At 54.5% G+C, this 25,594-nt stretch overlaps 2 protein-coding genes across 7 annotated transcripts; one reads left to right on the top strand and one right to left on the bottom strand.

Moving 5' to 3' along the window:
* The first annotated feature begins 2,901 nt into the window (after positions 1–2,901).
* DOK4 (docking protein 4) lies at positions 2,902–16,326 on the top strand. Of its 6 annotated transcripts, XM_059905068.1 has the most exons (10): positions 2,906–3,082; positions 8,104–8,212; positions 8,742–8,988; positions 12,555–12,662; positions 12,821–12,935; positions 13,201–13,320; positions 13,415–13,604; positions 14,303–14,441; positions 14,602–14,725; positions 14,843–16,326. In XM_059905068.1, the coding sequence occupies exons 3-10, from the start codon at positions 8,923–8,925 to the stop codon at positions 14,959–14,961; spliced, it is 981 nt and encodes a 326-aa protein (XP_059761051.1). In that variant the 5' UTR covers positions 2,906–3,082; positions 8,104–8,212; positions 8,742–8,922; the 3' UTR covers positions 14,962–16,326. The 6 variants fall into 6 exon arrangements, with proteins under 6 accessions (XP_059761049.1, XP_059761046.1, XP_059761050.1 ...); XM_059905066.1 differs by having other exon boundaries at positions 2,902–3,082; positions 8,745–8,988; positions 14,602–16,326; XM_059905063.1 differs by having other exon boundaries at positions 2,902–3,082; positions 14,602–16,326.
* Positions 16,282–25,077, bottom strand: POLR2C (RNA polymerase II subunit C). Its single transcript, XM_059905062.1, has 9 exons — positions 24,490–25,077; positions 24,257–24,306; positions 22,016–22,084; positions 21,821–21,873; positions 18,898–19,026; positions 18,399–18,450; positions 18,100–18,268; positions 17,882–17,956; positions 16,282–17,295 (listed from the first exon to the last, which is right to left on the bottom strand). The coding sequence occupies exons 1-9, from the start codon at positions 24,864–24,866 to the stop codon at positions 17,151–17,153; spliced, it is 1,119 nt and encodes a 372-aa protein (XP_059761045.1). The 5' UTR covers positions 24,867–25,077; the 3' UTR covers positions 16,282–17,150.
* Positions 25,078–25,594: the final 517 nt, after the last annotated feature.

Below are 25,594 nucleotides of genomic sequence, written 5' to 3'. Positions count from 1 at the left end.
ACTTAAATGTAAAACATAAAATGATCTAACTTTTAGAGTAAAACATAGGAAAGAGTCTTTATGATCAAGGTCTAAGTGAAGAGTTCTTAGACTTGGCACTGAAAGCACAATCCATAAAAGGAAAAATAAAAATTTGGACTTCATTGAAATTAAGTTTTACTTTGTGAAAGACCCTGTTAAGTGGATGAAAAGACAAGCTACAGACTGGGAGAAAATATTTGTAAACCACCTATCCACAAAAGGACTAGTATCCAGAATATATAAAGAACTCTCAAAACTCAACAATAAAAAAGGCAAACTATCAATTATCAAATTAGAACATGGGCAAAAGACATGAGCAAACATTTCATTGAAGAAGATACACAGATGGCAAATAAGCACATGAAAAGATGTTCAACATTAGCCAGCAGGGAAATGCAAATTAAAGCCACAATGAGATATCCCTACACACTTATCAGAATGGCTTGAAAAGAAAAAAAGAAAAGTGATAACAACAAATGCTGGCAAGGATGTGAAGAAATGAGGTCATCATACATTGCTGGTGGGAATGTAAAATGATACAGCCACTCTGGAAAACAGAGTGGCAGTTTTTAAACTAAACATACAATTACCATATGACCCAGTAGTTGCACTCCTAGGCATTTATCCTGGAGCAATAAAGATTTATGTTCACAAAAAAACCTGTACGTGAATGATTATAGCAGCTTTATTCATCACAGTCAAAAACTGGAAACAACCCAGACATCCTTCAGGAGTGTGCAAAATAAACAAACTGTGGCACATACATTCCATGGAATACTATTTGGCAACGAAAAGGACAAAGTATTGATACATGCAACAGCTTGGATGGATCTCCAAAGAATTATGCTGAGTAAAAAAAAAGCCAGTCCCCAGAGATTATATACTTATGATTCTAATTTTACAACGTTCTGGAAATGACCGAACTATAGAAATAGAGAACAGATTAGTGGTTGCCAGGGGTTAAGGAGGGGTGAGAGGGGGAGGGAAGTGAGTTTGGCTATAAAAGGGCAACAGGAGAGATCTTGTGTGATGGAAATTTCTGTATCTTGACTGTTTCAATGTCAACATGCTCCTTGTGATATTGTACTCAGTTTTGCAAGATGTCACCATTGGGGAAACTGGGTAAAGGCGCATGGATTCTCTCCGTATTATAACTTACAACTGCATGTGACTCTTCAAATATCTCAAAATAAAAAGTTTAATTAAAAAAAATTTGGGTGACAGTACTGCAGACAGAGAGTGGATTGGGCAAAAATTAGGAGAATGAGAGAATGAAGAAGTTTCAGAAACCCCACTCTAGAGAAGATGCTTTTTTATTACGAACACTCTTTTGGTGCTTGCTGTTGGCCAAAACTCCTCCAAAGGTTACTGGTGGTGAAAAGACTTTACTGTGACGGATCAAGTGCTGGGGGCTTTATGAGCTGTGGTTTGAAGCAAAGCAGGTGGGCTCAAATTTGGAAGATGTATGGGGGAGGTCAGGAGGTCAAGACCCAGGCCAGCTTGGCTGGCAGGGACGGGACGAGCGCGGCCACTTCCTCCCCTGGCCGCATAAGACTGGTTAGCTCAGGCCCAGGGCAGAGGCTGCTGGGAGTCCCTGGGGCTCCCTTGGTGGCCACCGGCATGACAGTGACTTCCCTGGGAAATATTCAGGGGAAGAGAAACAGCCCCCTAAGAAGTTCCGTGGGCAAGACTAGGCCAGGCTGAGGCCCGGTGTCTATGAGGCAGGGGCATGGACTCCATGGGTGAGTGCTGTGGTCCTTGGGCCCTGGATAGCTTGGAGGAAGCTTCTCTAGAGTGGGATTTCCTTTGAGGAAACCTGGACAAGGGTTGGACTGGGAGGCATTTTCATTTTTTAGGATTTCAGTTGTTTAGGTGTGGCCTTTTGATTAGTTTTGTATATTTGGTGTAAAGCAGTGGTTAGTGTGCATTAGAATCACCTAGGGGCTTGTTAAAACGCAGATTTCTGGGCACTACTAGAGATTCTGATTTTGCAGGTCTGGGCTGGGGCAGGGAATTTGCATTTCTAACAAGTTTCAAAGTGATGCTGATGCTGACCCTTCACTTTGCAAACCACTGGTGTAGAAGGGTGCAGACAAGAAAACCAGTAAGGTGACACAGTCCCTCCTGTGGGGAGGCCCTAGGCAAAGTCCTCATCCCTGCCTGGCACAGCTGGGGAGGCTTGTGGTTTGTGATTCCAGCAGGGCCGTGACAGGACACCTGCGCAGGACTGAGAGGTAGTGAGGAGAGTGTGTGTGCTGGGAGGTGATGGAGGGCAACGGGGCTGGCACTTGAGGGCAAAGTCTCGGGGGGGACGTAGGATGGGAGTACTGGGTGTTTTGAGGGCGGTGAGGAGGGCAGGGGAGGAAGGAGAGGCTGGCAGACTGCTAGGGGAGCTGACAGTCTAGGAGAGAGGCGCGCACGAAGCTACTGGATTCTGCGGGGGTGGGTGGGGCGATAAGGAGGTCACTGGGGGTCCTGGCTAGACTGTGGACGGCCCCGGAAGTTCTGTAGGGGAGAGAGGAGCAGTGGATGTGTGTATGATTCCTGTAGAAGTTGTCGGGGTGGGGGCTGAGATCTGGGGGCTGGGAGCTGATGTGTTCAACTTTCAGGGGCTGAGAGGCGATGTGAGATTGGAATCTGGGGCCCAGGGAGTGGGGGGTGAGGCTGAGCCGGGGTACCGAGGGCTACCTGAAGGGGCCGCGGAGACGAGCTGGGGATGGGGACGGTGGTTGGTTGGGGCACGGGGAGGGAAAGGAAGCCGGGGCGGAAGTGCGTGTCCCTCGGCTCGGAGGAATACGGCGGGGGCGGGCCGCCGGGGGGGGGGTTGCCGCGCCGGAGGGGCGGGGCGGGGCGGAGTGGCTGGAGCCGGGCTGCTGGGCAGCGCCGCGAGTCCCAGCCCGAACCGAGCTGGGCGGCTGCACCTCCCTGACGGTCCCCACCCGGCGCCGGACGCTGCCGCCGCCGCCACCCCGCCGCCCCCGCGGGCCGCGCCGTGACGCGGGCATGAGCCTGGCCCGCCGTCCGCCGAGCCAGCGCCCCCAGCAGGGGCCGCGGCGCCCAGGTAACTAGGGGGGCGCGAGGCGGGGAGGGGGCCTTAGGCCGCGCCGGAACCCTCGAGACCCTCGGCGACTCCAACCTGAGAACTCTCCAAGCCCTTGGGACCTTCCTACCCTGTGGGGGGCCTCAGGGGTCCACCTCCAAAAGCCAACCCCGGCCCCTGAAACTACCCCCTAAGCTCCGCCTACCCCCAGCTCTCCTCTCCAGGGCAGCCCAGGTCGGGGCCTGACCTCACGCCTACCCCACACTCACTCATCGGAGGAGCCCAGGCCCCTGTACTCCCTGGCCCTGGGCCTGCCATCCCGAGGGGGCATAACCCTGCGCATCACAGCCCCCATCCTCCTCCCGCCCTTCCTGCTCCCGTGGCCTCCTGCTCTCTCAGCCCCCACCCCCAAATTCCAACACTTTCTCCATCTGCCCCGCTACTGCCCACTCTACCTGCAAATGGTTCCTACCCTACAACTTAAAGGAGGAGCCAGCTGCCTCCTTTCCTTGATTCTTCTTCCCTGGTCCTGGGGTCCTGTCCACTTTCTCTCCCAGGACACCCAAAGCCCTGCTTCCAGTTAAATGCTTTCTGTCACTGCAGAGGGGCACGAGCGGAGGCTGGGCACCTGGGTGATGTGGGCAGAGCAGGGCCTCTGTGCTGTCTCCCTGTCCCCAGCCGTGGGTGCGTGGCAGTTGCCAGGAGACTTGGATGGAGGGTTTCGGCGGTAGGGGGCTGAGAGTTAAGGGCAGTGACAGGCCTGGCAGGATTCACAGCAGCAGTTCGAGGCTGGGCTTATTTATTTAGTGCAGATTCCTTTCTTGCCCCTTTCAGGGGAGGTGGCTCCAGTGCAGGCCATTCCTGTCCCCCATCTGGGATGGGTCTCAGGAGCTGTGCCCCCTCCTGCCCAGTTGCCTGTCCCTCTGAGCCTGGGCACTGGCTACTTCTAGCTCTTCCCTCTCAGGCAGGGCAGCAGAGCTGGGCATGACCTCATCCAACAACTGGGGCCAAGGTGGGGCCACCTGGCCAGGCCTGGACACAGTGTCAGCAGTGCTGTCTCGCACCCCCCGGATCAGCTTTGAACCAAACTGTGGGTCTGGGGCCCAGGGAGATGGGAACCCACTGCTGCTCACACATCTCTGGAAGTTGAGCTGGGTCTGACCAGGTGGATATTGATGGTGGTGGGAGAAAGGATGAGAAGAACAAGGCCTGGAGGTAATTAATGTTTTCAGTCCCCAAATACCGAGCACCTGCGCCACACTAGGCACCATTCTGGGTGCTGGGATGGAGCCATTAACTAGACAGACACGGCCTAGCCATCAGGAAGCTGACATTCTAGGGCACTGTAGGAGACAGGGAGTGGCCGAGTAGCAAATCAGCAGATGAAGAGGCAAACCCTATAGTGATATGTGGGGACAGTGAATCTGGGTGTTGCGATAGAGGCTGACTGGGGAGCTCCTTTGGCCAGCGTGGTCTGGGAAGACCTCTCTGAAGTGACAGTCTTTGAGCTGAGACCTGAATGATGCAGTAGAATGAACCTTGGACCATCTGAGGGAATAGAGTTTTAGGCAGGGAACAGCAAGTGCAGTGATCCTGCGTGGGTAGGAGTTAGGCATGTTGAAGAACAGAAAGAAGGCCAACCCCGGGGGAGATGAGGCTGGACGGGTGGGCAGGCAACCTGGAGAGAGTGGAGTGGCAGTAGTGTGGAGACACAGCACCACTTTCCTAACTGGAGGGCTGTTCAGATGTCCTCACCTCCCGCCAGTCTTCTCTGCCCAGTTGTTTTTTTTTTTTTTTTTTTAAATAATTAATTAATTTATTGTTTATTTTTGGGTGCATTGGGTCTTCGTTGCTGTGTGCGGCTTTCTCTAGTTGCGGTGAGCGTGGGCTACTCTTCGTTGAGGTGCGCGGGCTTCTCATTGCGGTGGCTTCTCTTATTGTGGAGCTCGGGCTCTAGGTGCGCGGGCTTCAGTAGTTGTGGCTCGTGGGCTCTAGAGCACAGGCTCAGTAATTGTGGCTCATAGGCTTATTTGCTCCACAGCGTGTGGGATCTTCTCGGACCAGGGCTCGAACCCATGTCCCCAGCATTGGCAGGCGGATTCTTAACCACTGCACCACCAGGGAATCCCCCCTCCCCCCCCTGCTGGTTTTTGATCTGTCTTTGCCACCCATCTTGGGACCTGCAGTGTTTCAGGTGGTGGTTGCTTGTGGGGATTTGCATGGGTGGAGGTCAGGGGTGGGGCCGTCTGGGGAGGGGATGACCCCCTCCTGGCCCCTGATAATAATCACACAGGGGTAGAGAGGACCAGGCAGGTGATGGGAAATGTCCCTCGTGCCGGAGAGAATCCCGCCAGTGGAATCTTTGCCGGGGGTGGAGACAGCGAGCGTCAGTGAGACGGTGTCCAAGTGTCCAGGTAGGGCTGTCCCTGAAGCCCTGATAAGATCCGATCTGTCATGGGGTGGGGAGGCCCAGCCAGGCAGGCAGCCGCTCCCACTCAGTCATTGGTTGCCAACAGCAGCGGGTAGCGTTTGTTCTGGAGCCAAAGCCTCCAGGCAGAATCGAGGTGCAGGGAGGGGTGCCGCATGGGGCAGGTGATCAGGGGGCCGCTCCCCACCCCTCTGCTGGGCACCAGGGAGTCTCCTGCCCCCTCCGCACAGGACACCTGCCCTTCCTGGGAGAGGGGGGCTCCTCCTCTTTCTGGAGGAGCCAGTGGTGGCCTGGTCCAGGGCAGGGACGGTCTCTGGTTGAGCAGCTGCTTCGATGCCAGGTTGGGAGGAGGAACGGGGGTCCCTGCTCCCTACCGCAGTGCTGAGGGGGCTGCTGGGCGCCCTGCGTAGCCCCTATGGGTGCTCAGAGCTGACCTTGCACACCTCAGACCGCAGGCCCTCTCCAGTTAGCGGGGACTTTTCCCCTGCTCTAGGCTCGTGAGAGGCAGAGCTGGTGGTTGTTCAGGAGTGATGGGGAAAGTGGCCCCAGGTGCGGCAGGGCGGGGGCTGCCTTCCCAGTTCCTGACCTGCTGAGCTCAGCTGCTCTCCATCCCTTGATGCCTCATTGGGTCCACACAGGCTCAGCCTGGGGGCCACTTCTGTTGCTTAACACAGTGCAGTCCCTTTGGGGCATGGGTTGGCTCTGGGTGCCCCCTCTCACCTTGTCCCCATTGCCCATCAAATTTGTGAGTCTACCTATTGGCCCTTTCCCCTCTCTCCCTCCTCCCCAACTCCCCTTTGCTCTACCACTTTGGGCCCCAGCGTGGGTCTTGCTCTTGCATATTCATTAGGGACTGAGTAAGGTCAGCACCACCTGTGACTCCAGGCCAGTGTGAGCTGCCAGGCCCTTTGACACCCAGGCTTCCCCTGGAAGGTTGCTCTTCCCACTGGTTTGTCTCTGTGGGTTTATTTCTAGGGCATGGGGTGTGGGACGGTGGACAGATATGGCAGAGGTGCTCCTGAGAGCTTGGTGACTGCAGTCACTCAAGGGGTGCTGCTGAGAAGGTAACTGGTGGAGCCAGGAAGGAGCAGGCCTGCACTGGGCAGGTGGAAGGCTGGGTTAGGGTGCTTTCACAGCCCTCGGCTGGGCAGCAGCTCTCGCAATAAAAACAGCCCTTGGGGTTTTCAAGGCAGAAGCTCTGGGTCCAATGTGGGCAGGCAGGTGCCTCATAGATTCATTTCCTCGTTTAAAATAGGTGGATTTATCCTCATTTTTTTTTTAACTGATGGGGAAATTGAGGCGCTGAGGAGTTAAGCGGCTTACGCAGGACCACCTGCCAGTTGGATTCATGTTCCTGGCTGGGCCACATCTCCGGCTGCCTTGGATGAACCCAGGGGCCCCGTGTTTGCTGCAGGTGTGTTCTGAAAGGGGCCTTCCATGCTGTGGACCCTCAGCCAGTAGCCAGCCAGCTGGCATCTTGGAGGGGGCTTTTACGGAGCTGGTCCTCGCTGTGGGGACAAGGCAGCCCCAGGCGGTGGAGACAGAGCTGGGAAAACTTACTCTTCTCTGAGTGCCAGCACCCAGGTATGGTAAGGATGTTGGGAGTCAGTGCCAGGGAGGGGACCCCGCGCTAGACCTTATAGGAGGAAAGCAGACCACTTGGGTGTGGAAGGGTCTTGGCCCCCAGGGAGCTGGGAGAGAGCGAGTGGATGGGCAGGGAGACCACTGAGGGGTGCTGAAGAGGCTCTTGGGGTACAAGGGGCATAGGGAGCACTACCGTCTCTGTCCCTCTGCCTGTTTTCGTGTGCTCACTGGGGTAGTCACATCTATTCCTTGTTAGGGACTCGACAGGCCTCCAGAAGATTAATTAATGCCAAGCTGCTGGCAGCTCCAGCAGGATGCTTGCCCCAGGGCCCTGTCCTGGCAGCACAGATGCCCAGCTGACACCAGAAATGCTGCTCCGTTCCCACCCAGCGATCCTGGAGACACGGGCGGCCATGTTGCTGGCACAGCCCTGCCTCTGAGCCTGGATGGCAGAGAAGGCTTAGGTGGTGGCAGGCAGCCAGAGCCATGTGGCAGGGCATTCCACCCCCAGGCCTGCCTCCGTCACCCACTCCGGAACTTACTTGTCCCTGGCTGAACCCTGGGCCTGCTGTGTGACCTTGGCCATGCTGCTTATCCTCTCTGGGCAGCTTTCTTTTCCCCAACTGTAAAATGATGTAGAATGGATGTTGGACTGGGTCATCACTGAGACACCTCCCCCCTAAGTCTGAGTCTTCGTTATCTGGTAATCTGCCTGATTCTGAGAGCCCCTGACAGCATCCCTTTTCCCGATGCATATTGACTGCCCCTTGGTGCCCCTCAATGTGGGCCAGCTTTGTCCTCTGCCCCAAGCCCAGGTGATTGCTAGTTCTCCATGTAATTAACTCCTGCCTGTGCTCAGGACGTGGGGCACCGCAAGTCCTGGCCAGACCCAGTGCCCTCACAGACCAGCCCAACCTTCCCAGCACCAGGGCGAGGTGACTGCTTCCACAGTGGCCACCTCCAGCCTGCCCAGCACATTCCTCAGGCTTATCTGAGAGCCCGCCCCACTGGACTCTGCCCTCCCACCCAGGAAGCAGCACCCAGACGAGCTGCTGAAGAGTTCCAGGGGCAGAGAGCAGGGCCTGAGCGGGCTTGAGGTGACGAGTCTCAGCCTCTTGCCTGGAGCTGAGGAGAACCAGGTATAGAACGGGGTGGGGCAGAGGGACTGGGGGGTCTGCTGAGACTGACCAGGCAAGTTGTCTAACCTCGGGGAGCATGGGTCCCAGAATCTGTGCCATCTCCCAAGAGCCCCATCTCTGGGAAGGCTTTCCCGAGTGGAGGCTCCTGTGCACAGGAGGGGGGCTTGCTCTAAGTTTACCCCTAAGTTGTAGCAGGCGATAGGGCCCGACAGCAGCTCCGGGGCCACCTCCTTTCCTCTGCCCGCACCTCCACAGCAGGAGCCAGAGCCAGTCCTCCCAGGAAGGGGTTAACCGCCAGCCCCAGCCGTGAGGGAGGGGACTGGGCTGGACCATTTTCCTCGTAGCTGCCTCCACCTCGGTTTTCCTGAATGGTTCTGTCGTCCTGGGGTGGGGAGGGAAGGGAAGGAAGAAGGGCGGGCTGAGGGAGGAAGGGAGGGAGGAGTGTGGGAAGAGGAAGGAAGAAAGAGCGAGACAGCCAGGGGAAGAGAAAGATGTCACTGTGTAATCTCCCTGTCATTTTTACTTCCAGCAGGCTCCGGGCGAAGGAGCTGCTAGAACAATGCTGAGGCGGCCAAGGTGAGGAGCAGCCCGCGCGGCAGCCCCGACGGAGTATCTCGCACAGGTGATCGGAGGAGCCAGGAAACCGAGGCCACCTGGGCGTCCCTCCCCTCGCCTGGGCCGGCCGGAGCCTCAGAGACAGTGGAGAAACCATGGCGACCAATTTCAACGACATCGTCAAGCAGGGCTACGTGAAGATGAAGAGCAGGAAGCTCGGGGTGAGCCACCTCCAAGGGGCCCTGCCAAGGAACTTGGTCTGGCGCCTGGTGGCGTGTCCGGGGTGCGCGGCCGCCCGCCTGTGGCCCGGCATCGTGCATTGCTGGTCTCGAGGCTTCTGGCCAGCGGGCTGCCCAGCATGTGCCTGGGCCCGGCTCTGCCCGCTGCAGCTCCCGCCCCAGCCGGGCTGGCTGGCTGGCATCCCAGCGGCTGGGCCAGCGGTGGCAGCCGATGGGCAGTCGGCTCCCCTGCTATTGTTGAAGTTGTCCCCAGGGCAGTGGCTGGAAATGCCGGGCTGTGTCCGAGCTGAGACCGGCTTCTCACTTCCCCTTGCCATCACCTCCTCGTTCCCTCCCTCCCCTCTCCTGGCCTCTTTGCTTTTAAGTACCTCATCTCCCCTGCTTCCCATTGCTTTCTGTGTACCGGCGTTTATTTATCTTTGGTGGTTGCTTTTCCAGTTAAAAAAAAGCATTTGAGAAGGAGAGTGGTTGGTTGCTGGGGGGAGGGCAGTGGTGGGAGGGGTGCAGAAGCTGGCGTTTCCGTGGTTTATGAGAGAGAACCTGGCCGGATGGCCCGTGGCACTGGGACAGGCTGCTTTCCTCCCAGGTGTTGGAGGTGGCTGGGGGCTTGGAGGGCCTGTGGAGGTGAGGCCTCAGACACACCTTTGCTGGGTGTGCACCCTCTCCCACCCCGTACTGCTGGAAACCCCTCAAAAGGCATGAGCAGGGGCCCCAGGGACCAATTTAATAATCTTGGTGAGATTGTCCCGAGAGCAGCCTTTATTCCCGGACCCTCCTCCCTCCTCCAGTGAGGGGTCTCCCCAGTAGAAAGGAAACCCTGGTGACTGAGGTGGCCCAAGTCTTGTGTTTTACCTGGGTCCCCTGCCCTTCCTTTCCCCCTCCCCCATGGCCTTGATGGGGTGGGGGGATCCAACCGCTCAAGGCTTCCTGGCTCAGCTGAGTGGGGTGGGGGAGGAGCGGGGCTCTGATACTCAGCTTCCCTGCCTGCGTACCAGACAGAGCTGGACTGGCCTTGGGGCAGGGTGCTTCTTGCTCCTCCTTCCCCTCCTGTGGCCCTCCCCCCCGGGGCCCCTGTGGGAGGCTTTTCTGTCTGGGCAGGAGGCAGCCGCTTAGCTGGTGGGCATGTTTGGGGTCTTAGCTGGATTTGGACTGTATCCCAACCTGGGCCGTGGTGGCCATCAGCCACCTTGTTCTTGCCCTGAGAGAAGGATGGAGCCTACTTTGCGCACAGAACAAGGAGAAGAACTAAGGCTGAGGTGGGGAGGCTAGGGGGTGGGGGCCCAGGTTCTAGTGTGGCGACTCGTTCCTGAGGGCCCAGACCTGTCAGGTTCCCAGGGGCCAGCTGGGCTGTGGCCCTGTCCAGAGCAGAGCTTCCCAGGAAGGCAAGCCACTTGGGGCGGCCGCTTGGGCTCAGAACCAGGCCTGTTCCAGGGGAGGCCTGGGAACCCATGGTGGGCACAGTCAGGGGGAGGGTTTAGGGGCTGGGGCGTGGCCAGGCCCAGTCTGGAATCGCCTGCACTCAGGGAACCCGGCTTTCCCCCTGCGGACCTGCTGTGAGGGGTTGCGGCCACCCAGCTGCTCTTGTCCCGGGGCAGCCATTCTTGCCTCAGCCCACAGAGGCGAGGGGGGAAGGGCTGGAAGAGATCAGGAGCAGATCCTCCTACCTGCCAGGGCTTTCCTCCCAAGGCAGAGCTCTGGCAGAGTGTTTCTGAAGCGCTGATCAAAGACCTATGAGAAGTGGGGAAGGAGGGCTCTTGAGCGCAGTGGCTCCCTGGGGCTGTGTGTGTGCGTGCTGCCTGTGTGTGCGTGTGTGCGTGTGTGTGTGTGTGTGTGTGTGTGTGTGTCCTGTAACCAGGCAACCGGAGTGCTCAGGCCCCCAGGACTTCTGCCCCTGCCTCTGCAGACTGCATGGAGCCCATCCTGGCAGGGCATATCTGGGTCGGCAGCATTCGTGCATTCATTCATCCATCCATCCATTCATTCACGGTCCCTTCATATGATCATTCACTTGTTCAGCAGAGGTCTGTTAACGAGGCGACTGGGATGTGAGGATTCTGAGAATAAAATACAGTCTCTGCCCTAAAGGAGCTCCCCAGCTGAGAGCTGAGGCCTGCTGGGGTTTGGGTGGATAGACCAGGGGCTGAGCCAGGGTCATGGGGGCAGGGACAGACATGTCTCCTAGTCTCAGGGGCCAGAAATAGCCTGGTTGTGAGTAGCTTCTTGGGATGGGGACTGCCTGAGCCCACTGCACCCTGGGATCCTGCCTGCTGAGGACCTGGTACCCACACAGCAGGGCAGAGAAGGGGAGGGGCCTTGAGCCTGTGGCCCAGAGGCCCCTTCGCCTCCTCTGCTCTGGGCCCCTCAGTCTCCCCACTGTTTGCCAGTGAGAGGAGCACTGGAGATTCCTGGGGAATGGCTCTGCCAGGCTTCTGGAGTGCTGGCTGAAAGAGTGGGTACATCCCAGCCAGACTTTGGGCTGGAAGAGAGCCTAAGGTGGGAGGGGGGGGGCCATGGGAGGAAGAGTCAGCAGCCCAGGCAGGTGGCTAGGGCCACCCCTCCGGGGGGGGGTGGTGTCTGACAAGCCAGTTTGCCCCTTAGCCCCAGAGAGTGGTTGGCTTCCTGCTCCCTGGCTCTTGCCTCTTGGATGGAGTCCGTGAAGCTATAGAGAATTTGGGTGGATTTAGGTACGGGCAGTGGTCGGGACAAGGAGGGAACCTTGCCCGGGAAGGCACCATGCTCTGGGGTAACCCCAGGTTCTTGGCTCTGCTCCTTGACCTCTGAGAGCCTCTGGTCTCCCAGCTGGAACAGGGACCTAACCCTGATTCCCTACACTCCAGGGTTGGTCAGAGAATGAAAAGAGAGGGTTAGTGAAAGGTCCTAGAGACAAGAGGGGGTGTTACCCACATCAAGAGCCCTCCCCCGGCTCTAAGAACAAGGGCCACGGTGCTGTGCAGGCTGGGACTGGGCCAGGGCCTAATCCCTGTCCCCGCGGCGCTGCCTCTGTCGTGGCGGGTGCTCCTGGGGCCCTGGGCAGAACCTTAGCGCAGCGGGCTCCCAGGACAGCCCTGGTTCTAGGCAGCCTGTTTTAAATACCAGCTCTACCATTCATTAGCTGTTACTCAATTTTTGGGTGCCTCATTCCCTGTCTATAAAGTGGAGATGATAATAGAAGCGACCTCAAGAGTGACCCTGAGATTAAATGTGAAGAGTGCTAATAACAAAAAGTACAAATAGGAAGCACTCAATAAATGTTGGCTACTTACGTTAAACCCAGAGCTGAGCTCATAGTAAACAGTAACTCAGGAGCACCCTTTATGGAACAGCCTTTCAGAGCCAGCCAAGAAATGACTGACTTTTCAATTCGGGGAGGGGCCTCTTCCCCCGGGCAGGGTGTCATGCTGGTGTCAGCTGTCCCCAGGTCTCTTGGGCCTGAGCTCCCTGGAAGGCTGTGCGGCACCGCCCGCTGTGGTAGGCAGGGGTAACTCCAGGGTCACGGGCTGCTTTGGGAGTGGTCCGGGGTCTGATCCCCCTGCCATCTCGTCCCACAGATCTATCGGAGGTGCTGGCTGGTGTTCCGGAAATCCTCCAGCAAGGGGCCCCAGCGGCTGGAGAAGTATCCAGATGAGAAGTCAGTGTGCCTCCGAGGCTGCCCCAAGGTTAGGGGGCCTGGGCCCTAGCTCTCCCAACCTGTAAGCAGTGATGATTTGTTCAGAGTCCTGAGGGCCAAGAGGACCCTCCGGGGGGTGGCAAAGCCGTGGGGGATGCAGAGGGAGGTGCTTCAACCTGGCCGAGTACCTTGTGGATGCTGTTCCAGGTGACGGAGATCAGCAATGTCAAGTGTGTCACACGGCTCCCCAAGGAGACCAAGAGACAGGCAGTGGCCATCATATTCACCGACGACTCAGCACGTACCTTCACCTGCGACTCAGGTGAGGGGATGCGGCTGCAGGCTGTGGGCTGGTCAAGGTCCAGTTGGTAGGAGGCAGAGCAAAGGCTTGCCCTGCCTGGGTATGATGTGTGTGGGTGGAGGGCACCTTTGAGGGAGCAGCCCCAGGATGAGGTGGGGCAGGCACGCAGAACCCACTGGCCTTGCCCTCTCTGCCTGGCGGGGTGGGATAACTCCGGCTGAAGCAGATGGGGTGGGTTGCTGCGGGCCCCTGAGCTGGCAGCACGATGAGGGACTATCTTCTCCAGAGCTGGAGGCAGAGGAGTGGTACAAGACTCTCTCTGTGGAGTGCCTGGGGTCGAGGCTCAACGACATCAGTCTGGGAGAGCCGGACCTCCTGGCCCCAGGAGTGCAGTGCGAGCAGACAGGTGAGGCCTGGCGCTGGCACGGGGTGGGGGTGAGAGGGAGACTCCCCCCCGGGCCCCCACAAAGCTCCAGGCCCACTTGTCTACTCCCATCCAGATCGCTTCAACGTCTTCCTGCTGCCCTGCCCCAACCTGGATGTGTATGGCGAGTGCAAGCTGCAGATCACCCACGAGAACATCTACCTCTGGGACATGCACAACCCCCGCGTGAAGCTCGTCTCGTGGCCCCTCTGCTCACTGCGCCGCTATGGCCGGGATGCCACACGCTTTACCTTCGAGGCTGGCCGGTAGGACCCACTCGCCTCCCTGCCGTCCAACCGTGGTCATGATGGTAGCTGCCATTCACTTCTGTCGGGCACTGTGCTGGAAGCTTAAGTTATTTATCAGCATAGCATGCTGAAGGGGAACCCATTTTACAGATGAAGAAATTGAGACTCACAGCAGGTAGGTCAAGTGAAGCTGTTTACCAAGTCAAACTGCTCAGGCTCTAATCAGATGCTGGCACTGGCATTGACTAGCTCTGTGATTGTGGACCTGAGTCTCAGTTTCCTCCTCTGTCAAATAGGGGATAATTAAAGTACCTAACCTCATAGATTGGGTTATGGTAAGGACTGGGTATAGCTTGAACCCTGGAGCAGCTTGCCTAGACTCAAATTCTGTATAATCCACCGTGTAACTTTCGTTGTTACCTTCTGAATGCCTCAGTTCCCTCATCTGTAAAATGGCTTGAGAAAAATTATAATAACGAGGAAACTGTAGTAGCACACAGACCAGAGTGGGGTGGTGGGGAAAATGGAATGGATTAATCCTTGTAAAGCATTTAGACCCCCACCTGGCACATAGAAAATGTTCAGCACGTTTGAGCTGGGTGGTCAGACCCTCAGATGACAGCCCTGCCTGTTCCCGGATGAGAGCCTGACCATGCATGTGCACACACATGGGGGCATACCCACCACCTGGCTCTCGGTGCTACTTGTGTCCCCAGGATGTGTGACGCTGGGGAAGGGCTCTACACCTTCCAGACACAGGAGGGGGAACAGATTTACCAGCGGGTCCACAGTGCCACCCTGGCCATCGCCGAGCAGCACAAGAGGGTCCTGCTGGAAATGGAGAAGAACGTGAGGGTGAGGCAGTGTGTGTCCCAGTGTAGGGGCAGGCTGGCGGGTGGGTGGGCCGGGGGCCGGGAGAGTGGCAGCTGTCTCCAGCTGGTGTGTCCGGTAGAGGCAGGCAGGGTCTTGGGCTGGCTGCTCTGGGCTTAGCCACTGACCCTTCTCTGCCCCACAGCTGCTGAACAAGGGCACGGAACATTACTCATACCCCTGCACGCCCACTACCATGCTGCCCCGCAGTGCCTACTGGCACCACATCACAGGTTCCCAGAACATCGCTGAGGCCTCCAGCTATGCCGGTGAGTCACTGCTGGGCCCCACCCCTACCGGCCAGGAGGCTCTGTGGAGGACAAGGCATGTTGGGCAGGGGCCTTCTATCCCGGCCCCAAGGCCTCAGCCTGCCTCTGTGTCCACAGGTGAGGGGTATGGGACGGCCCAGGCCAGCTCAGAAACGGACCTCCTCAACAGATTCATCCTGCTAAAGCCAAAGCCCAGCCAGGGGGACAGCAGTGAGGCCAAGGCCCCTTCCCAATGACGGCAGAGCTGGCACGCACAGATGACCACTGGGGCTGCCTGCAGCGTGTCGTGGATGGCATGGAGGGGCTGTGGGCCAAGAGCCTGGGGAAAGGGAGCAAGCAGTCCCTTCTTTGCCCCCGAGGGTGAGACTGGACCAAGGCAAAGGGCTGGCCATGCCACCTGAGCATGTGTGAGGGGCTGGAGCTACCACGGGACTATATACTGTTGATGATTTTAATATATATGGCTTATGACGTATTCTATATTAATAAGATTCCCCCTCTGACCCTCCCTGCCACCACATACACATTTTTTAATCCCATGACCAGGCCACAGTCAAGGCTGTTTTTGAATGTGAGGGCAGCGGTTTCCCTGTCCCCCATGGTACCAGCCCTCCTGCTGCCAGGACCTGAGCTGCCAGGGCCAGAGGAGGGAGACACTCCACACTCCGGGCTGCTGTGCTGGCTGCTGGCTTTTCCCAAGCAGCCCAGGGGCGGAGACAGCAGGTGGCTTCTCAGTCCCTCTGGGCCTAGAGTGGCACAGGAAGGATCCGAACTTACACTGTGCCACTTGGTAGCCTTGCACTTGGAGTTTTCAGCAGAGGTGACATCTGGTGACACCTCAGGTGAAAATCTGGTTTGAAAATGGTTTCTGCCCAGACTCCTTCCTGCTTAGCAGGCTGAGGAGACGCCCTGGGGGTGGGGGGTGCTGGTTACATCAGCCCGGGGAGGACAGCCAGTCCCGGGCGCTTTCCTGCCCCCGGGCCAGGCCGGCCGCGCAGGAGGATTGCGGGGGGGCGCGCCCTGCTGCCCGCTCTCAGTGACCAGCGTGGGCAGTGCTCCCACAGAGGGAGCCCCTCTGCCCTGTCTGGCCTCCCTCCGGCAGCCAAAGTACTCAGAAGCCGAGCCCTCCCCACTTCCCCCTCCACATGGTGCTGAGGCTCCCTGCTGAAATGCAATTAAAGCAACTGATTTTCTAGTGCTGGTATTTACTGACGACCGTGCAGAAGGGCTATCTTTTTACTCACATCAAACCTTTGGTTGCGTGTGTGTTGGGTTGTTTTGTTTTTAATATTTTAGGGTTCTGATTTGAGGGAACAGACCTTCTTGTAAATAACCATTATTGAAGTCGTGGCAGGAGGATGATAAAGCAAGAGGCCCCCTCCGACAGAGCACCGGAGCCCGGGAGGTGGCCACAGCCCGCTCAGCTCTGACCCTGACCCAGGCAATGACCACCTAGAGGAATAAGCTAGCCTGAAGAAGGGAGCCCAAAGGCCACGGAGGGGAGGCAGAGCTGGCTGGCTTGGTTAGTGGCACGATGATGCATGAAGGCGATTACGTACGTTTTGCTCTTTATTGCCAAAAATAAAAACTTTAAAAGACAACTACTGTTAATAAATAACCCTTCCTTTTTGTACTAGATCTCTGGTTTTCTCCAGGCTTCTCCTGCCAGGCTGCCTAATTAACTGCTTTGGGTTTGTTCCTACCTATAGGGCTAAGTGGCCAAGGCCAGACCTCCATGAAGGCCCTTGCCCTCCCCCACAAATTAAATAACCTGGCCATTGTTGGTGACGTTCAAAACTCATAGGTAGAGAACAAAATACAAGGTTTACTGGCGGGAAGAGGGGGATAGCCTGGGCCTAACACTACTCTCAAAGGATTCTCAGATTAGGGACACTTGGGAATTTGAGTGAAGAACCAGTAGGCTGGCCGGGGCAGGGACTGCAAGGGCTCACGGGGCCTGAGTGAGGGTTCTAGATTCAGCGCTAACACAGAAGCCTAAGGTATAACAGTGAACATTCCAACTTGTGAACAGAAAGGATTTGAAGTAAAGAACTGAAGTACCCAGAAGATGAGAGTTCAGCTCACTGGTTCTCAACAGGGGAATGCTGTGGCCCCGAGGCACACTGGGATACAGGGCAGAAGGGACGTTCCGGGCAGCACTACTGCCCATCGGCAGGCAGGGCCGGGGACGCTAAATGTCTGGGAAGGGACCGTCCTGCCTCCAACAGCAGTGCTGGCCCTGGTAATCTGTGACTGCGCAAGGCTGGGATGGACCTACCCTTCCCCGCTGCTACCTTTCTAGTTGGTACTGAAGACTTGCCAGGAAGCTTGAGCAACAGCTGTCCAGTCCCCAGGAGCCAAAATCTGGAGTCTCAGGAGAGACCTAAAATTCAACTGCTGTTCTGCTGAAACAGGTGAGCTGCAGCTAGTTTATGGTCAGGACGTCACTCTGGATCTCGTGGCTTAACTGGGTCTGTAAATCACTCAGCTTCTTCTTTAATCCAGACAGGGCTGACAGGACAATGGTTTCAGGGCGCAGAGAGCCACAGGACTCCACGTTGTAGTAAAACCTGAGAGGCAAGAGTCTGGTGAGAGCCCTCCATGAGGCAGGCCGGCCTGAGCTATGGCCACGGGCCCGCCTCCCTCCTGGGTCCTGACTCCTTTCTCCCCCTGAACTCGACCTTGCCCCAGGGATGACCTCCATCCAACCTCTTAGAAACAGTGGTCCCAGGGCACTTTGCAGGACCTCGAGGAGGCCACAGCTACCTCAAAAAAATATCTCAAAACACCTGTGTATGGATGTATTCCACACTGAGGGAAAAGAGAAAGTAAGCAGTGTCACCTGCTCCAGCATTTTCATGTTCGTCACTAGAAGGCTCTGGTCAGTTTTGGGCCCTAGGTTGATCTTTCTTTGGGAGCTGAAAAATCAGACTAGGAACAGTCTGGATAACTGGAGGGTCCCCCTTCCCCCCCAGCGACCAAAAGGGGGATGATAATCTGCCTGGATGTGCACATACCGTGGGTTCAGCAGTTACCAGCCCCTCCTCAGCTGAGGGGAACTGGGATGGGCGGGAAAGGGTCTCCCCAACTCAGAGGCTGCATCAGAACTGTACGTCCTTACACACGTTACCTTCAAGTGCCAAATCAGGCTCTTACCTCTCCGGCTTGCCGTTGGGGTCGTAGGGCGCCTGCGACTCATCCTCGTCCAGCTCTGAGTACTCACTCTTTGGCCTGAGGTCAAACACAGATCAGCACAGGCTGCTACTGCCGCTTTGAGGTCACCCGTGTCTCAGTGAGGCTGCCCCATCTCGGTCACCAGGAGCCATTTCCACACCCGCCCACCCTGCCTGCCTTCACTCCCAGCAGGAACATACCACTCCTCCGGCTTGGGGTACACCGTGTGCCTCAGGGCGTTGTCGGGATCGTATTCAAAAGCCACGCCTGCAGTCGGGTTCCACTTGGCGTGTTCCTTGCCAAAGCCCTTTTTGGCGTAGGCGCGAAGTCTCAGCTCCTGGCCCTTTCTCAGCTTGACGATGAGGATGTCTGTGGGGAGATGTGAGTCAGTCGAGGGCCAGCAGCGGCACGGTTCTCCACGGTCTGACCTGCAGTGCCACTGGAAGACCGGGCAGCACGAGAAACTGGGTCTGGTCTCTGCCCCTCTCGGGCCCCTTACCATCCTGCTCCACGTAGTCATTGGGGTCATTATCTCGGTTCCGGGATGTCACCTGCAGGGAGCCCAAACAGAGGCACTTATTAGCTGCTGCTCATCTCCCCATGCACCTCTGCTGGCACCCACCTTCTAGCACCTCCAGACCGCGACCTGCTGAGCCAAGGAAAGGATGCCTGAGAAGGCGGTGGTAGAAGTGCCTACTAGGACCCAGTCTGTGCTGGTTACTGGCCTCTAACCCCTACCTCATGGCTTTGTGACAACCTCCCCAGTCAAAACAGTACTGTGGCCTTTAAAAGGGTCCTTAGGGGGCAGGGCCCACAGCACCAATGCTTTTGCCCACACTGGCAAGAGTCCAGAATTATTAGCACTTCTAGGCATCAGGCTTAGGTTAAGGCAGAGGGTAACACAGGGAAAGTCGGTGTCTTATAAGAATCCACCCCAGTCTGGCCCACTTGGAGCCAGGAGAAGAGCAAAGGTCCTGGGTAGGGAGGGCGTTCCTGACCGGAATGACCCGGGGACTGTTGGAGATGAGGTCTCGAGACGTGACGTGACGCGTCTGGTCTTCGTTGCACCGCACGTCGAGGGTGAACTCCACCGAGCACTCGGGGCAGAACTCTTCACACGTACAGTCCTGAGGCAGGAAGAGAGGCAGGAGTGAGTCTGCGGAGAGACGGCGAATCCTGGCTTGGCTCCCCGCTTCTAATACCCTGTTCCTTAAGGTTCTTCATCTGGGAAAGGGTGGATCACAGCCTCCAGGCTCTCCTGGGCTGTGTCCATCTGCACACCATTCTCAGGCTGCTCAAGGGCAGGTGCGTCCCAGCTCAGAGACCACCTATACGCTGGCACCCACATGTCCTTCCCACCCCTCGCTGCCAGGCCACGGCCGGGAGACGCACTAACGTCTCACCCTGCCCTCAGGTGCCCTTCCTCAGAGAACCAAGGCGGTAAGAAGGAAGCGGCTTTCACACTGCATAGTTCAGCATCCCCTGAGCTAAGTGGACTAGCCTGGGAATGCAATGACCATTTAAAATAAAATAATCCAGGGAACAATAGAAAAAAGTACATTTTAAGTTCCAGACTACTGACCTTTTCTTAAAAAATTTCATACAGAAATTTTTTCACAAAAGCAGAGAAGAGTGTTAAGAGACTGCCACAATATAAGCATCACTTGGCTTCAATAATTCTCAAGTTTGCCATTCTTTACACTGATTCTTGAAACACTCCCGTATTAGAGATTAGCTGCTACCGTTTAACTTCAGGCAAGAAGAGAGTTACCAGAATGTAATCAAGCAAACTGTTCTCCCCCTCACGCCAGTGAGGAAAATCCAACCTATTTTCGATGTTTTCAAGACAATGAGGAAGATCTAGGGGCCATACCTGGATAGTCTGCAATCACAGGTGAGACGGGAAGGCAACCTAGACCCTTGAGACTGAATCACTCACAAATATGAAATTAAAGAATCAAAATGTAATGGAAGACAAAAATATGAAAAGGTACTTAACCTCAAAAAAAAAAAAAAATAATGAAAAGAGAGGACTCTGTTCAAGAGATCAAGAGACTAAAGAGGCGCAACAACTGAATGCAACGCACGGATGACAGAGCCACAGACAGAAAACAATTAAGGGGAACTCCCTGGCGGTCCAGTGCTTAGGGCTCCTCGCCTTCACTGCCAAGGGCGCGGGTTCAATCCCTGGTCAGGGAACTAAGATCCCACAAGCCGCGTGGTGCAGCCAAACAAAAACAGTTAAGGACATTTTGAGGATAACTAGGAAAATCTGAATTTAGACTGTAGATAGATAGTACAAATCAGGGCTAATTTTCCTAGGCATGATTAAGTGTGGCTATGTAGGAACATATCCTTATTTTTAGGACATGCATGCTGATGTAGCTAGGGGGAGAAATGTCATGATTTCTGCAACATTCTTTCAGATGGTTCAGCAAAAATCACATCTATATGAAACACAAAGCAAATATAGCAAAATATCAACAACTGGAAATTACAGGTGAAAAGACGAGTATTTATTCTACTTTTCACTTTTCTGAAGATTTTCAGAAAAAAAACAAAAAACAAAAAACAAAATCCATACCATCTTTGTTCAGTAAATGCAATACTAGAAACAAATTTAATGGAAGGAACTGTTAGGTCATGGGGGATGCACATCTTTATATAAGATATTGACTAACTGGTCGTCAATTGGTTGTACAACTGTCTTCACCAATATATGTGATGTTTTATTTCTTAAAAACCGACTCTGGAGACGTGAAGCAAAATGGTGAAACGTTAAAATGTGACAACCGGTTTGGTGGGAGCATGCCTATTTGTTATATTAGCTCCACACTTTGCTGTGTGCTTGAATAGTTCTTTTAAAAAACACATATAAATTTACAAAATATATCAAATTAGCCACCATAAAAATGACGTGCCCTTGGGAATATAAGAAAATGGGCTGGGCTTCCCTGGTGGCACAGTGGTTGAGAATCTGCCTGCTAATGCAGGGGACACGGGTTCGAGCCCTGGTCTGGGAAGATCCCACATGCTGCGGAGCAACTAGGCCCGTGAGCCACAACTACTGAGCCTGCGCGTCTGGAGCCTGTGCTCTGCAACAAGAGAGGCCACAATAGTGAGAGGCCCGCGCACTGCGATGAAGAGTGGCCCCCGCTTGCCGCAACTAGAGAAAGCCCTAGCACAGAAACGAAGACCCAACATAGCAATCAATCAATCAATCAATCAATCAATAAATCTTTAAAAAAAAAAAGAAAAGAAAATGGGCTGATTCAGGATCACCTAAAGCCATCAAGAAGGAATAGTCTCAAGCTGCTACCTAATGCAGCTCTGGTGAAAGGATGCAGGTAACCTAAACCTGTCCTACACTCTCCCTAGTTCTAAATCTGTTAACGTATCATGGAAGTGCAAACCTGGCCCTAGAGGAAGGGAGCCATGTTTAACTAGCAGAACTTACGGGGTGAGGCATAAACCTGCAGACGCCAGTACCCCGGTCACTCAGGTGCTGCTCTGTGGGACAGCTCTCACTCCCTCTGCTCCTTGTCCTCACCCCCTAACCTTCTGTCGACTCCCTTTAGCCTCCTAGGCCCCTGTGCCTGGGAAGAGATGCTCTGCAACGCAGAGTCTGAACAGATCAGATGCTGAAGAGGAAGAGCTCCACCCGTTCCGTATAAATGGGCATCCAGGAGTATGCCCCCTCTTATGTGGCTGGCTAATGAGACTCCCCGGTGCCCCTTGAGACTAATCAATCTGAGGTCCCATCAGAACCAAAGACCAATCAATGCCTGCTTTGGGCTCTAGACAACATCTCCACATTGTCTTTCTAAAAGCTGAAAGCAAGATGTCGGGAAAAATCCCTGTAAGAACTAAGGTTCCCTGCCTCCCCCCACCCCCGACCTTCCACCCAAGCACACAGCATACCCGGGAGTACTGCAGCTTGTCCACAATGTCGTCACTCGTGAGGGGAATTAATCCTGGAAGACAGAAAAGCACATTAAAGAAGGCCAAGGGGCCAAGCCAAAAGGAGAACCCCGAAGTCCCCCTGGGAGTGAGGAGGCTTCCTCCTCTGACACTGGCACAGCCCCCTCCCTTTAACTCTCCAAACCCAGCACTCACCAAGCCTGTGAGCAATGAACTCATCGTGAAGGACTGAGGAATTGGCATCAATCTGAACCCAGTCAATTGCTAAAGAATGAAGGAAGCAGAAAAGGAGATGTGCAGTTTAGCCACCACATTCATCTAAAGACTTAAGAGCAATGGTTCTCCAGATTTAAAAATCATCTAATGCTTATGAAATTGCAGAGGCCTGGCCAGGCTGCCAGAGACTCTGATTCCACAGCTCTGGAGTGGGGACCAGGAAGCTGCATTTTAACAAGAACCACATACACCACACCCTACTTCCCTGCTCAGGTGGATCTGATGCAGAGAGTTCCCTGTACCACCCAAAAAACAATGACTTATTAGAGAATACCACGGGAGTGGGAACATGTTTCTTTGAGCTGAGTATTTCTGTGGGAAGCACTTAAATCTGCTATTCATGCCAACACCAAATCCAAGAGCACTTGAAAGTTAGACAAACCTCACAGAAGTAACAGACTTATGGTCCACATCTCATTTTATGATACAGTGACCAGATTACTCACATTACTCAATTTAATGCTTTATTATCACTCAACCAACTAATGCTCACAGAATCCTTTAATGAGCAAGGCATACTAAGTATACAACCCAATCTCTACCAGCAATGAGCTAGTAGGACGGTAAGAACTGTACTTGTCACACACGCCTGACTTAAACACACATTCACTCATTCATTCATAAATAAACATCTGCACATAAGCAATTAAATTCATTAATCAAATGGCACTGGCGCCCAATTGCCCAATGAGGGGCATGGACACTAGGTACGGAGGTCAGAAGAGGACCAGACATGACCAAGCCCCAACCTGCTTTGTCCTATGCTTCCTATTGCTTCCTCAACCCAAGCCAAATAAGGACCATGAGCCAAGCTTTTCTGCCTCTGCGTCTTTCCTCCCACCGGCATGCCCTTAACCTCTCTTGTGCAGCTGAAAATCCTTTGAGCCTCCTATAAACCAAGCCTTGCCTGCCCTCCATGATACAGAGACGAACACTCTGTCCCTGTAACCTCCTCCCTCCCAGAACTCTGTCCAGACTTCTCTTAAGACACCTGTCATATTTTGCCTTGTGTTATATTTGTGTGTCTTGTCTCTACCTCATGCTTCAAAAATTCCTTGGGGCAGGGTCTTCAGATGTCTTAACTTCTGTATTCCTAGCTGGGGCCTGGAATGCAGCAGGTGCTCAATATTATTTGTGGGAAAAGTGGCACTTAGAATGTCAGGGCTGCATCCTAAAGCACAAGTCCCTCATTTTACTCATCATGGAACTAAGGCTCCGGGACATGGAGTGATTAGGCAGAGAAGGAGGACCAGCCCTCCAAGCTCTGAGTTGAAAAAGTCTCTGTGGGTGGTAATGGTGGAAAAACTATAATGTTCTCTTCTTTACCAATCATTTGGCCTGCTTATTTCCTTAGGAGTTTGCACGCTTGATGCAGCAACTATGACTTACATTTCTTTTTCCTAACCCAAACTCTCTGAGCTGACACTCAGAAGATATTTGTAGTGTATCTGTAAACGTGTAGAACACCTAGTGCGGAGTGGCTGGAACCAAAGCAGAAACAGATTTTCCCTCTTCTAGGCGCCAAGGGCCCTGTAGCTATGCTTCTCCTTAATTGATTCAAAAGTCTGTCTTGCATTTGGGTTGTCTGTGAATTCATCTTTCCCCTGCAACTTCACTGTGAGCCTTTGGAGGGCAGGAACCCTGTTCTTTACAGCTCTGTGTTCCCAGTGCCTAGCACCACTGCCTGGTGCTTATATGCTCCCTAAATACAGTTGACGGAACAGATTCACATCTACCGGTACTAGACACTCACTGAACACAATGCACAGAGATTACCCCCTTAATACGTGACATCACCCTGATAACTACTATTAGTGTTCGAACGTTAGAGAGGAAACTGCAGCACAGTTTAATAACTTGCTCAAATTTCACAGAGACAGTAAGTGAAAACAGTATTCAAACCCAAGTCCACAGACTCCTGAACCCGTGCTCTCCACCAACGCACGTGGAAGAGTGGAACTAAATAGCCCGTGGGAGCCAGGGAGGTGACCAGAGTGGCCCTGGGCCAAGGGCACAGGGTCCAATCAAGTCTGCAGCATTCCTGTTCTCTCAGCGCCCCCATCCCCGGCCCAAACCAAGGCTGGAGGCAGGAGCGCCAAGGTATGGGGAGGGTTGGGGGGGAGGCCTGGTGGCCCTGGCAACGAGGCGGGGGTCGCTTACCTATTATAGGCACCTCAGCGATGAAGACCCTCCGGATAGAATTTGCCACCCTGAGGAATGAAAACCAAGCGGCGTGTGGGCACCGCAGCCTCGACAGGCCGGCCCCGCGACCCACGGTTCCCAAAGCGAAAGCCCTGGCCCGGGGGCCAGTTCTGGAAAGATGACCCCCGCCCCACCTAGGCTGGGGCCCGCGGCTCTCTAGAGCCGCCAGCCTCTTCCCTCAGCAGCCTTACGCCAGGTCCGTATTCTCGATGATGAACTTGACATTCTCGTCGGTGAGCTCCGTGATCCGCACGGTAGGCTGGTTGGCATACGGCATCGCGCCCCACCACTCGCTCGGCCTCCCGCGTCGGCTGTACTGCGCCTGCGCCAACGCCGCCACCGGAAGTCGGTCGACGCGGCCTTGCCGCTTCGGCGGAGAGGCGCTTAGAGCGCCACCTGCTGCTCGGAGGCCCAACGTTTTGTCCACCCCCGCCCCCTTCTCTAAAGGGCACCAGGTTAAACCATTTGGAGGGCGACTTCGCAAAACATGCACACGCGCTTGACTCAACAATAACACTTCTAGGAATTCATACTGCAGAAGTACTTGCAGTTGTAAGCAAAGATACATCTACAAGGACGTTCACTGCAGCAGTCTGTACCAGAAGATAGAACTACTTGCCCATTGACTGAGACCTGATTAAATATACAAACATAGGAATACAGTAACGTTTTTTAAAAGAATGAAGTCTGTACATTTATGGAAGAATAAAAGTACAGTCGGTCGTCCGTATCCAAGGGTTTTGAATCCGTGTATTCAACCAACTGAAGATCAAAAAAAAAAAAAAAATTCTATAAAGTTCCAAAAAAGCAAATTTGCTGTATGCCCAGCAACTATTTATATAGCATTTACATTGTATTTACAACTATTTACATAGTATTAAACATTGCATTAGGTATTATAAGTAATCTAGAAATAAGTTAAATTATATGGGAGGACATGTGTAGGTCATATGCAAATACTACACCATTTCACATAAGGAACTTGAGCATTCACAGGTTTTGGTGGGGAGCAGGTGTCCTGGAACCAATCCCCACAGATACCGAGGGATGAACGTACACTTTAGCAAAGTTTACTTGAACAATAGGTTTATACCCTTTCCCTTCCACCCCCCAAGTCTGGATCATGCACTTCTGAAACTGCAGGAAGATACAATGCTCTTTAATGTATTGGTACCATCTACAGTTCTGTGTAGCTGCAGTGGGTGGGTATGAGTTCTTCATCTCTGCATCTCCAGTGCCTGGCAGTGTGCGTCTCATAGGTTGAACATTCAATAAAGAATTACCAAAGTCCCCTAA

Source organism: Balaenoptera ricei, chromosome 19 (assembly GCF_028023285.1).
Source record: "Balaenoptera ricei isolate mBalRic1 chromosome 19, mBalRic1.hap2, whole genome shotgun sequence".
NCBI lineage: Eukaryota > Metazoa > Chordata > Mammalia > Artiodactyla > Balaenopteridae > Balaenoptera > Balaenoptera ricei.
Note: the sequence above shows the minus strand (reverse complement) of the source record. Positions and strands in the feature narration are given on the sequence as shown.